Source organism: Salvelinus sp. IW2-2015, unplaced genomic scaffold (assembly GCF_002910315.2).
Source record: "Salvelinus sp. IW2-2015 unplaced genomic scaffold, ASM291031v2 Un_scaffold516, whole genome shotgun sequence".
Classification (NCBI taxonomy): domain Eukaryota; kingdom Metazoa; phylum Chordata; class Actinopteri; order Salmoniformes; family Salmonidae; genus Salvelinus; species Salvelinus sp. IW2-2015.
In genome coordinates, this window is record NW_019942567.1 from 219,112 (window position 1) to 233,151 (window position 14,040).

General features: G+C 43.3%; 1 protein-coding gene across 1 annotated transcript in view; it reads left to right on the forward strand.

Moving 5' to 3' along the window:
- LOC112068440 (kelch-like protein 17) overlaps positions 1-14,040 on the forward strand; it is a 32,686-nt gene that overhangs the window by 12,290 nt on the left and 6,356 nt on the right. The window contains exons 3-7 of the mRNA XM_024135599.1: positions 2,523-2,644; positions 6,250-6,471; positions 12,385-12,501; positions 12,657-12,870; positions 13,234-13,378. Coding sequence (XP_023991367.1) covers positions 2,523-2,644; positions 6,250-6,471; positions 12,385-12,501; positions 12,657-12,870; positions 13,234-13,378 — 820 coding nt within the window. The remainder of the gene's footprint in view (positions 1-2,522; positions 2,645-6,249; positions 6,472-12,384; positions 12,502-12,656; positions 12,871-13,233; positions 13,379-14,040) is intronic.

Consider the following 14,040-nt stretch of genomic DNA (forward strand, 5'->3'; position numbering starts at 1 on the left):
TTTTGCTCAATGTGTGTGTGTGTGTGTGTGTGAGTGGCAGTGGCACCTCAACTTGTGAGCAACACCTAATTTGTTTGCTTCCTTCCTCATCAGTGACCAGTTCCTTCCTTCCTCTCTGTTGTCTGTGTGCGTTCTTTCCTCTTAGGGTCATAGATCACCAGGTGAGGTGTGTCCCAGTTTTCCTCCTCCCTCCTGCAGCTCATACTAGAGCCTTGTGAGGGTATGGGGCTTTAAGACTCACCACTAGACTTACTTTCAACTGACCATGCTCTAAACCTAGGCCTATTTTAAGTCTGCTGATACAGTGCCTTCGGAAAGTATTCAGAACCCTTCCCTTTTTCCACATTTTGATACATTACAGCCTTATTCTAAAATGGATTCAATTAAATAAAAAAAACATCAATATACACACAATACCCCATAATGACAAAGCGAAAACTGTTTTTTTATTTTTGCAAATGTATTAATTTATCTTCTTTGCATAAGTATTCAGACCCTTTGCTATGAGACTTGAAATTGAGCTCAACTGCATCCTGTTTCCATTGATCACACACCTGTCAATATAAGGTCCCACAGTTGACAGTGCATGTCAGAGTAAAAACCAAGCCATGAGGTCGAAGGAATTGTCCGTAGAGCTCCAAGACAGGATTGTGTCGAGGCGCAGATCTGGGGAAGGGTACCAAAAAAATTCTGCAGGATTGAAGGTCCCGAAGAACATTCTTAAATGGAAGAAGTTTGGAACCACCAAGACTCTTCCTAGAGCTGGCCYCCCGGCCAAACTGAGCAATCGGGGGAGAATGTCATTGGTCAGGGAGGTGACAAAGAACCCGATGGTCACTCTGACAGAGCTCCAGAGGTCCTCTGTGGAGATGGGAGAACCTTCCAGAAGGAAAACCATCTGTGCAGCACTCCACCAATCAGGCCTTTATCATATAGTGGCCAGACGTAAGCCACTCCTCAGTAAAAAGGACACAACAGTACGCTAGGAGTTTGCCAAAAGGCACCTAAAGGACTCAGACCATGAGAAACAAGATTGTCAGGTCTGATGATGCCAAGACTGAACTCTTTGGCCTGAATGCCAAGCGTCACGTCTGGAGGAAACCTGGCACCATCCCTACGGTGAAGCATGGGGGTGGCAGCATCATGCTGTGGGGATGTTTTTCAGCTGAATAAATACTAATCAGGATCAAGGGTAAGATGAACAGAGCAAATTACAGAGAGATCCTTGATGAAAGCCTGCTCCAAAGCGCTCAGGACCTCAGACTGGGGCGAAGGTTCACCTTCCAACAGGACAYCAACCCTAAGCGCAAAGCCAAGACAACACAGGAGTGGCTTCGGGACAAGTTTCTGGATGTCCTTGAGTTGCCCAGCCAGAGCCCGGACTTGAAKCCGATCGAACATCTCTAGAGAGACCTGAAAATAGCTGRGCAACGACACTCCCCATCTAACCTGACAGAGCTTGAGAGGATCTGCAGAGAAGAWTGGGAGAAACTCCCCAACTATAGGTGCGCCAAGCTTGTCGTGTCATACCCAAGAGACTCGAGGCTGTAAACGCTGCCAAAMGTCTGAAAACMTATGTAAATGTAYTTTTAAAATAAGGTTGTAATGTAACTAAARGTGGAAAAAMTCAAGYGGTCTGAATACTTTCCCGAATGCACTGTATAGCCAACAATCTAATCAATATAACCAAAACGCTGTTGTGCGTGTGTGCAGGCTCTTTTGACCTGTTGGAACAATTGGACTCCCTTCCAACTAAAATATGCTTCTTTGCTGTGTTTGGCTTAACGCAAGCYCCTCATATTTCCAGGAATCGGAATMACACAAAGATTGTCTGACAGTCAAACAATGAATCARTCAGACACAGACAGCTACAAATGCTAAACAATTCCATAGTGCCATGCAGTGACTGTCCTATGATAKTTTGTGTATAATGGGAGGTACGTGCTTCATGTCTGTGGCAATAGAGCAGGGATCATCAACTAGATTAAGCCGCAGGTCGATTTTTGTTCTTGAAACAATGGTCATGGGGACGGAACTTAATTACAAAACATTTTTAGTTAATTTTTAGCAAATGGGGCGCCAGAAGCCCAAACGGATATAACATTTGACTAAAACATAATAATTTCAAAGCTTGCTTACATTTGTATGCGATCACATATCTCTCTATTATGCGTGGGAATACTTTGAAACAGATTTCAAAAATGTTAATCTCTTTGAGTTGAGTTACTGGTGTTATTACAGTCTTTTATGTCGTCCCCCCCCCGCCCGTATGCTGCCAGTTGGGGAACCCTGCAATAGAGTATATACCACATTACACACACACACACACACACACATAATCATTTCAAAACTCTTTCAGTTAAAATGGAGTGTTAATTGCACTTGAAATAAACTCTGATTTGATTTCTCTGACTTGACATGTTGAATTGGTTTCTCATTTGGTTTGTCCGCACGGACACAGGCACATGTACACTGCAGACTGGAAAACTGGAAAACTCTGTTGTCTGTCTGTGGTCATGCAGATGAGATGTCGGAGAGTCGCCAGACCCACGTGACCCTGCATGACATTGACTCCCAGGCGTTGGAACAGRTGGTTCAGTATGCCTACACGGCAGAAATCGTGGTGGGGGAGGGCAACGTGCAGGTAAGAAGAAAAGACTACTGCGCTTTTCCTGGACTGCGTCTCAAATAGCACCTTATTCCCTACTTTTATTCATTTTTCTATTTGTATTTAACCTTTATTTAACTAGGCAAGTCAGTTAAGAACAAATTCTTATTTACAATGACGGCCTACCAAAAGGCAAAAGGCCTCCTGCGGGGACGGGGGCCTGGGATTAAAAAAAAATATATATTGAAATATAGAACATAACACACATCACGACAAGAGAGACAACACACCACTACATAAAGGGGGACCTAAGACGACAACATAGCAAGGCAGCAACACATGACAACAACATGGTAGCAGCACAACATGGTACAAACATTATTGAGCACAGACAACAGCACAAAGGGAAATAAGGTAGAGACAACAATACATCACGCAAAGCAGCCACAACTGTCAGTAAGAATGTCCATGATTGAGTCTTTGAATGAAGAGATTGAGATAAAAGTACATATGTAGTGCACTATGTAGTCAAAAGTAGTCAGTATGTAAGGAATAGAGTGCCATTTGGGKTGAGCTCCTAATGTACCATCATTATTCTACATGATGGTCTCGAACACTCTCAAAGTTGGTAAACTTCTCTGACCGCTATCAAAGTAATAACGGGAGAGTTCTGTACTCTGATGTTCGTGGAGAGCATGAAATCTGAAAGGGTTTGAGAAGTATTTGACTCTTGTTATAATAGCTTTGTATACTTACCTCTCTGGAACTAATACGTTTAGTAACCTAAAGTAAAAACCGTAAAAGTATTCCACGAAAACATACTGATACTGATGATTACATTACTTCGTCAAAGTATTTCTTACTTCTGTTCCTAATCTCTTATATATTGTCACATCCTTTAGCATCACGCTACAAACCATTTACATCCTACCCCATATCTTCATATCCCATCCCATATCATTCTGCCACATTCCATATCTTCACGTTTTATATCGCTCCACCCATGGGAACCAGGCTTTATGTAAAAGTGGGGGTACAAAAAAATAGATAAATAGAATTATAAAATGTTCAATAAATTTGTTTTGAATGTTTAAAACTATTCCCTGCAATTCTACACTTTCTTCACAGGGGAGATCCAGATTTATGAACCGAACACAACCATTTTGTGTTTTAATGACTACCTTCCCTGAAAATCTCACCCCCAATAAATAATTGACAGGTCTGAAACCCAACAACCCAGTGACTCTCACAAATATCCTGCTCCTCCCCTGACAATCCCACCCACAGAGATAGATTGACACGTCAAACTGTTAAGAATGTGGTCCGGGTAACGCTTGACAATGAGGAAATGAAATCGAAAAATAATATAGAAGGATAATATTGTTTTACCCAATAAGAATTTTGTACCTGGTAGGCTAAGAAAAAGCGTTGTTAAAATGGACATTTAAGTTTTAATTTTCTTTTTGTCATGTGATCACAATAATGTAGTACAATTACAAATGTGACCTTAAATGTGTCTTTGAACAATTTTTTCTCTCTCAATATGGCAGTGTTATCTGGTAGGGCATTGACCAAGAACGGTCAACTTGAAAATGCAAACTGGAGTTTTGCCTTTCAATTTGGTCATAGATTATGTTCACATAAAAATAATATTGCAAATGTATTATTCATTTATCATGATCACATTTGCATGTTTTGGAAGCTATATATATCCATAAATTGCGGACCGAATCTGCAATATAAATAATAAAATGTAGCTCAGGTAATATGGTGTCATATTTGAGCAGTTTTGCTAGATCAGGGGTCTCCAGCCTTTTTCTTTCATAAAAGCTACTTCATATAAAGAAATACTTTCGCCAGCTACTCATATACAGCATGCAAATTGTGTTATTGTGTAGGCCTGATTTGATTAAGAGAAACAGTGAACAGCACTGCATACATAATGTAATTGTGTTTTGGTTCGTCACTACCTCCCCGAGTCGGGAGTGGGTAATGGGTGTGGGTGATGCTTGACTGCCGTTCTCGCTCTTATCAGTATTAATCTCATGTKGATTAGCCTACCCGCACAGCCTACCCACACTGRAGACRTTCTTCGAGCTGTTGGCTAGAGCACACGTACCAAGACCAGAGTAGGGACATTTGCTATTTAACCCAACAGTTTTTCTGACAAAACTATTGGTGTAGTCGAAAATACAATGGGAACACYTTGAACTTTAGATTTTTATTCAGTACATGTAAACTTAAGCAAAAAAGTGCATTTTGTGTGCGCTACATCAACGCACTGATTTTTATCTGSAACAAGTCCGTTTGGTGGAAACACACCACTGGTGAAAAAATMCACATATTTTCTTCATGCATATTTTAGAATATTCGCATGAAAATCAGTCGCCAATTGGATGGAAACCTAGCYACTGTCACCATGAAAATGTTTCAAACTTGTCTCAGCAGCATACATATTTGATGCAACAAGYGTAGAAATTGCTTATTTGGTCGATATTACCAACCAAGCAAAGCAGAGCTGTTTCATCAAGGTACAAATATCCTGTGCTTTTTCAATTTGCGCATAGGCACATATTAACACGGCTTGGCAACATTGTAACCGTGAAGCGGCCATGGTGCACTCTCATGGGGCTCAGCCAGGCTGTTTACTTTTGTAACTGATTGAAAACAACATTTTAACAACATTTTAACAATGTGATTTAAACCAATTTATGTTGGGAAAATGGATGGCAAAAATGCAGAATGGTGCTAAATACCTGTAAACAGCTTGGGGAGAAAAGTTATTTCACAGATTTAATCATGTAATATTAGGCCTACTGATTATTTCTCAGTATCTACTTATGAGCTACTCATTGACAGCCCGCGAGCTACCGGACATGCAGTTTTCTGCAAAGGTGGTAGGCTGATGGAAGGCTACTCAGTCAGTGGGAGAATCTCAAGTGTAAACTCCTCACGTCCTCTCTCCTCGCCTCCTTCTCAAAACCCATTGGATGAGAAAGCCAGAGGTCCCGCCCCTCTGACCTTCTCCTCCAATGAGTTTTGTGAAGGAGAGAGGACTCCAGCAATTGAGGTTCTCTCAGGGGCTGCGATACAGCAAAGCCTTATCAGACATGCTCGTGCTCATCAGGGTTCTTACAGGCAAAGTGAAATGACAAAATTTGCTCGTGGTGCCGCCTCTCAAATGATATGTAACAACACCCTGAGTGCATCCGACATGAAACAATGATACAAATGTAGACGGACAACAGAATAGATTAAAAAAATATTCAATTTGCATGTGCCTTTTCATTTTTAACACCAGTGGTGCAACTAGTGCTTTCTAACTGCACTGAGCCAAAACAGTGGAGCAAGGGAGTGAAGCATCACTTTCAAGTGGGCAAAACCATTCATCTTGAGGCAACGAGGGGAGTGGGTGCAAAATGGAATCTGTTACTTCCATTTTATATATTATATAATAATTTTGTATTTTAATACAGACTAGCTCAAAACATTACTAATCATTTGAAAATGAGAAATGACCTAATGGATCATGATATTTTTCCGGTAAAAAAAAAAGTGGGGGTGCAAAAACTGCAGCTGCTACGTTTGCTCCATCGCTCAGGTGTCTATGGCTCCACCTGATCGTCCTCTTTTTCTTCTAGACCTTACTCCCAGCGGCCAGCCTGCTGCAGCTCAACGGGGTGAGGGACGCCTGCTGTAAGTTCCTCCTCAGCCAGCTGGACCCCTCTAACTGCCTGGGCATCCGCGGCTTCGCAGACACGCACTCCTGCAGCGACCTGCTCAAGTCGGCGCACAAGTACGTCCTGCAGCACTTTGTGGAGGTGTCCAAGACCGAGGAGTTCACGCTGCTGCCACTGAAACAGGTCAGACAGAATACTGAACTAGCACGTCATACGCCTTTCCTTACAGAATGACGTGACGTGACAGCGATGGGATCTTATTTTTGGAATTGTTTTGCATTGGAGTTGTTGAAAGTTATCGTGGCACTTTGGTTTATGACTCGTGCGCTGATGTTGYGAGCCTGCGAGCTCTAGACACACTAGGAATATAAACCTTGTCACCTCTCAATCAATCAAGGTGATCTACAGTGCTCTCCACTCGTCTGACAGTTGTTGGTAAAGACAAACAAAGATGCTCAGCTGCACTGAGATGCATTAGTCTCCTCCCACTCTGACTGTCCCTCTCTTTCCCGCAGAAAGAGGAGAGCATCTTGTCATGTTCTGTCCTTTCCTCAACCCCCTCAAGGTCCTTCATAGAGCAAGCAGCAAAGACGAGCGTGTGTAGTTGCCTTTTGAACACTCATTAGACGAAGACATCTCTCCATCCTCGGCTCCTTGTCAATCAGTGTCTCTTGTAGTTTTACTCATCATGCTCGCCGTCTAGTTTTTCTGTCATAGCAGCTCAGCATAGCAGTCACTTGTTCATCGTCTGGACTTGTCCAATGACAGCCTAGTTTAGGGGTATGGCCTGGAAGTGGTAATTAGGCAGAGCACTGCCAAAGATGGGTCATGTTCCAGACCGAGTACATTGCAGATGTTGTTGCATCGACCAATGGTTGCTTGCCACATCATCGACTGCGCAGTCGGGAATCAGATTTCTAGTGGGTAATTCCACGAAAGGATACAGCTAAAATATGTTTTTGTATCCGAATGTTCTGGCATTTCTCACATAGAAACGTCATTGGGAGGAAGGATCTTTGACATGTTTCTTTTCTATCACAAACAATTTTGGAGAAAAATCATGATGAAAGTGACCCTATGATGCGTGAACCGTGCATGAACATTTACATTTTAGTTGTCTTATCTAGAACGATTTACAAATGCAAATTAGGGTTTAAGTGCCTTGCTCAAGCATAACGGACAACATCTTGGTGTCATTATACTCCCTATATTGTGCTCAAACATGGAGTATGTCGAGGTTCTGTCAAAATACAATTACATTTATTTAACATAAAATATATCAATAATTCAGAAGGACCCTTTTTGATTTTGTACATTTTAAGACATATAGTTTGTTACAACATACTGTACAAGTACATACAATTTCCAGAGTGGGCTCCCTGCTAATTCTGAAGTTTTTATACATTTAATGAGCACCACCAACACAGTGAATGGGGAAATGGATTAAAAGGGAACTCCCTATGTTGTGATTTGGTTATAATGTCAATTCTATGTATATATAAAATGGGTCATAGCTTCAAAACTACCAGAGAGCCCAATTTGACTTATTTGAAGTAAGTTTACAAGTTTATCAACTTTCAGAAAAAAGATCCTAAAAAATGCAGTATATGATATTTACTTTTTACCAATGTAAAAAAAACGATTTCAAATGTTGCTACCTAAGACCAAATCCAGGTGYTGAGACACATATTGTTCTAAACAATACGTCTAAAAATAAGCTAAATCAAAAAGGGTACTTTTGAGATAGTAATATAAGCATATCTTTTTTTCAGAATCTAGACATAATCCGTATGTTAGKGCGTAATGACACCACGATGTTGCATGCATCATGTACGATTCCCGGATCACAGCGTCTTACAGGAGGCATGTAGAGGTCTAAAAAGGTCCTAAAATCAACTCTTCGTCATGAATGTCCCAAAAATGGTTTGTGATACAAATGTAAAAAACATGTCAAACATCCTTCCTCCCAAGTAAGTTTCTATGTGACAATTGCCAGAACAATATAAGATGCCCAGCATTTTTCGGCCTATCCTGGCACGGAATCGCCCTACATCATAATGTTTWGCTGATCCGTTAAACACATATCAAGGCATTGTAAGATCTGGCGTCTTGAAGCCTGGAACACGGCCGTGGTGCATGTGTTGCCAAGAGACTGAAAGATCTATAGGAATCCGTGTCCATGACATGGGAATGGGAATGTAGCTACCTAGCATGTGGACAGACGTGAACGCTCATTTCATCCTTTGGTCGGAGTTGAGGGGTTGGAGTCAATAGTCTCTTTTTAGGGTCTGAGTTGGGGTTAGCAGCGTGCCTAGGTGTGTTGGTGAACATACGTTTCGTTACAATATCAGAGACAGGACAGGTTAAGCTATGTGACAGCTGTGACAGCACCAGCTGTTAGGATTTTCCTCCTGATTGAAACACTACACTAACTATTTGATTGCTCTTTAATTTTCTTCCATCTCAATGTTACTCTCCAAAATGAAGTGGGCACTATCCATTAGCCAAGAGTAGAATGAGTAGGCTTAGTGACATCCGAAACAGAGCTGTAGGGCAGCCAGCTGTGACTCTGCTCTCTCTTTTGCTTTCTCTTTGTATTCCTTTCTCTCTCTCTCTCTCTGTTTCTCTCTCTCTGTTTCAGCTCACCGAGCCATGAAAAGCGCCCCCGCATTTCCTCGTTTTAGACACGAACACTGGCAACTGGAGTTTTGACTGGACCTTATGGTCATCTACTACATGGTGTTATTGCTCACATACACAGCCATTTGGTTTATACATGTTTTTAAATATACATTTCGTATCTGTTCTTTCTAGGTCTCTCAAACACACTTGTACTGGTACACTTTACATGTCAGACACAGACACATTGTCTGTCGCGCTCTGTACTGTGCTGCTCTGTTACTGGCTGCCTCTGCTTACTGTGCTGCTCTGTTACTGTGCTGCTCTTTACTGTGCTAGCTCTTGTACTGTGCTGCTCTGTACTGTGCTGGCTCTGTACTGTGCTCTCTGTACTGTGCTGCTCTTACTTGCTGCTCTGTACTGTGCTGGCTCTGTCTTACTCTGCTCTGTACTGTGCTGGCTCTGTACTGTGCTGCTCTTACTGTGCTGCTCTGTACTGTGCTCCTCTGTACTTGCTGCTCTTGTACTTAATGCTGCGTCTGTACTGTCTGGCTCTTACTGCTGCTGCTCTGTACTGTGCTGGCTCTGTACTGTGCTGCTCTGTACTGTGCTGCTCTGTACTGTGCTGCTCTGTACTGTGCTGCTCTGTACTGTGCTGCTCTGTACTGTGCTGGCTCTGTACTGTGCTGCTCTGTACTGTGCTGCTCTGTACTGTGCTGGCTCTGTACTGTATGGCTCTCTAGTTCATGTGGATTAGCTGATGCTGTTCGTCTGAAGCTGCTGCTATTCTATTGATCTCAGCAGCAGCCCTGCACTGCCTGACTAGGAGCTGTGCCACCCTCTCTGCAGTGCACACACACACACACACACATCGCCCTAAAAGAGGCGCACACACACGCACTACATAGTCACGCTGTAATATATCAGGACACGCCCTTACCCATTTAGCTTCAGTTATATGGGTACACACAGCATATATTAACTTTATTAAAAAAAAAAAAAAATGTTTTCACCTTTATTTAACCAGGTAGGCTAGTTGAGAACAAGTTCTCATTTACAACTGCGACCTGGCCAAGATAAAGCAAAGCAGTTCGACACAAACAACAACACAGAGTTACACATGGAATAAACAAACATACAGTTAATAATACAATAGAAAAAGTCTATAGACAGTGAGTGCAAATGAGGTAGGATAAGGGAGGTAAGGCAATAAATAGGCCATGGTGGCGAAGTAATTACAATATAGCAATTAAACACTGGAATGGTAGATGCATTCAGAAGATGCAGAAGATGAATGTGCAAAGGAGCAAGATAAATAAATAAATAAAGTTTGGGGATGAGGTAGTTGGATGGGCTGTGTACAGGTGCAGTGATCTGTGTGCTGCTCTGACAGCTGGTGCTTAAAGGATATGAGTCTCCAGCTTCAGTGATTTTTGCAGTTCGTTCCAGTCATTGGAATTAGAGAACTGGAAGGAAAGGCGGCCAAAGGAGGAATTGGCTTTGGGGGTGACCAGTGACATATACCTGCTGGAGCGCGTGCTACGGGTGGGTGCTGCTATGGTGACCAGTGAGCTGAGATAAGGCGGGGCTTTACCTAGCAAAGACTTGTAGATGACCTGGAGCCAGTGGGTTTGGCAACGAGTATGAAGCGAGGGCCATCCAACGAGAGCGTACAGGTCGCAGTGGTGGGTAGTATATGGGGCTTTGGTGACAAAACGGATGGCACTGTGATAGACTGCATCCAATTTGTTGAGTAGAGTGTTGGAGGCTATTTTGTAAATGACATCGCCGAAGTCGAGGATCCGTAGGATGGTCAGTTTTACAAGTGTATGTTTGGCAGCATGAGTGAAGGAGGCTTTGTTGCGAAATAGGAAGCCGATTCTAGATTTCATTTTGGATTGGAGATGCTTAATGTGAGTCTGGAAGGAGAGTTTACAGTCTAACCAGACACCTAGGTATTTGTAGTTATCCATATATTCTAAGTCAGAACCGTCCAGAGTAGTGATGCTGGACGGGCGGGCAGGTGCGGGCAGCGATCGGTTGAAGAGCATGCATTTAGTGTTACATGCATTTAAGAGCAGTTGGAGGCCACGGAAGGAGAGTTGTAGCATTGAAGCTCATCTGGAGGTTAGTTAACACAGTGTCCAAAGAYGGGCCAGAAGTATACAGAATGGTGTCGTCTGCATAGAGGTGGATCAGAGACTCACCAGCAGCAAGAGCGACATCATTGATGTATACAGAGAAGAGAGTCGGCCTGAGAATTGAACCCTGTGGCACCCCCATAGAGACTGCCAGAGGTCCGGACAACAGGCCCTCCGATTTTACACACTGAACTCTATCAGAGAAGTAGTTGGTGAACCAGTCGAGGCAATCATTTGAGAAACCAAGGCTGTTGAGTCTGCCGATAAGAATGTGGTGATTGACAGAGTCGAAAGCCTTGGCCAGGTCGATGAATACGGCTGCACAGTATTGTCTCTTATCGATGGCGGTTATGATATCGTTTAGGACCTTGAGCGTGGCTGAGGTGCACCCATGACCAGCTCTGAAACCAGATTGCGTAGCGGAGAAGGTACGGTGGGATTCGAAATGGTCGGTAATCTGTTTATTAACTTGGCTTTTGAAGACCTTAGAAAGGCAGAGTAGGATAGATATAGGTCTGTAGCAGTTTGTACAGACAAAGGTATGGTTGGATGTGAATACAGTGGAGGTAGGCCTAGGCATTGAGTGATGATGAGAGAGATATTGTCTCTAGAAACATCATTTAAACCAGGTGATGTCATCGCGTGTGTGGGAGGTGGAACTGAAGGGTTAGCTAAGGCATGTTGAGCAGGGCTAGAGGCTCTACAGTGAAATAAGACAATAATCACTAACCAGAACAGCAATGGGCAAGGCACATTGACATTAAGGAGAGGCGTGCGTAGCCGAGTGATCATAAGGGTCCAGTGAGTAGTGAGGCTGGTTGGAGACACGGCGATTCAGACAGCTAGCGGGCCGGGGCTAGCAAGCATATACCACCACAATGACTTTGTGGCGCTAATGGAAATATGATTCTAAACCATTTTCTTCATGAAAATTGATCCCACACACACATTTACCTCGGCTCATTGTTTTATTATTTTGGACATTTCAGTCAAGCTGACCTTTTTCAAGATGTTTCAAAATTAACATTCATTCCAGATAAATAGGAATGAATTCATGTAATAATTTCTTGTCGTGACAACTTTTGTGACTCATCGCACGTGGGATGAACGCCTCTGTGGGGGAATAGCTTCTTTCATTGATGTAAGAGAATCGCAAGCAAATGTCAAGAGGTGTAGAGACTGTTATGTTTGTAACTCTTGAGTAAAATGATACTCTCTCTTGCCCTCTTTTTCTCTACCCCTCTCTATGCCTACCCGCTCTCTCTCTCCCCCACACCCCTTCTCTCTCCCCCTCCTCTCTCTCCCCCTTCCTTCTCTCCTTCCTCTCTGTGTGAAGGTATTGGACCTGATCTCCAGTGACAACCTGAACGTGCCGTCGGAAGAGGAGGTATACCGGGCCGTGTTGAGCTGGGTCAAACACGACATTGACGGGCGCAGGCAGCACGTTCCCTGGGTAAGATCAAATATGCACCTGTGTAGCTCAGTTGGTAAAGCATGGCACTTACAACGTCAGGATTGTGGGTTTCATTCCCGCTGGCCACCTATATGAAAATAATTCACTTTGGATAAAAGTGTCTGCCCCCTCCCACCTCCCATTCCCCTCTCTAGCTGATGAAGTGTGTACGCCTGCCCCTACTGCGGAGGGATTTCCTCATGAGCAACGTGGACACGGAGCAGTTGGTGCGCCACCACTCGGAGTGCAAGGACCTGCTCATCGAAGCCCTCAAGTACCACCTGATGCCCGAGCAGAGGGGCGTGCTGAGTAACAGCCGCACCCGGCCTCGTCGCTGCGAGGGCGCCAGCCCCGTGCTCTTCGCCGTTGGTCAGTGTGCCCCAGAGGTTACCCACCAGGGTACATACACACATTCACACATGCGCGTACACATACTTATATAAAGTACTTTCTACCTATAGAGTTCCATTGTTTAAGCAGGGATCCTGACTTTGGCCCGTGGTTAAAGGCTAACCGTTTCACAGATACTGGGTAACATTCAAAACACATAACATTTTAAATAGATGTGATTTGGCAATTATCCAAAATGAGTTTGGAATATTACAGCTCGCGACTACCATCTGTAGAATATTTGTTCGTATTATAACTGAAATAGGACCATCCTCAGCACTGTTTGTTCATGTTGTTAGCTATGATGATTATGTGGTTGTTGTCTGTGTGTGTTGTGCCCAGGTGGGGGCAGTCTGTTTGCCATCCACGGTGACTGCGAGGCCTACGACACGCGGACAGACCGCTGGCACATGGTGGCCTCTATGTCCACCCGGCGGGCACGGGTGGGCGTGGCGGCCATCGGAAACAAGCTGTACGCAGTGGGAGGGTAAGAGATGAACTCATCTGACCAACCTTTGACCCCTAGATAGTCTAGATTTGGGTAGTAAGTCTTAACCAATGTCGTGCTAGCTAACTGAAATAGGACTGTTTAACACTGGTATGCTAGTGGTAGTTTTGCTAGCTAGCTAGCTCGGTTAGGTTAATATGAATGTCTTAAAAGTGAGACTAGGATAAATAAGATTACAACAAGTTAACCGAAAACATTGATTTATATTATTTTGTATGATAAGATAAACAGTTGCCTGTGGCAGCAGGACTAACGTGTGGCAGCAGCCCTTAAAGTGTAATTATTCAAATTGTGACTTTCAATGCCAAAGCACGTCCCCTCTATCCGAGAGAGGGAAACAAAACAAACGCCCTTTGCTTTTGTACATCAAGTGAAAGGCAGAACAAAGTAGTGTCTGATGCACTACTATCACTGTCTGGAATGTCAGAGTCTCATCCAGGTGCTACTAATGGAAATAAGCTATGACAAATATCCCCTGTGAAATAAATAAACAGATGATACCTTATTTAAAATCCATTTTATTTCAAGAAAGTTTATTGTCTTTTAAACTGTTAACAAAATACACTTGTGAAGAATCGCTTAAATGAGATTAAAGAACGAAACCTGAAGAGGTACCAGACACCACTAGTGTCAGAGCCCAT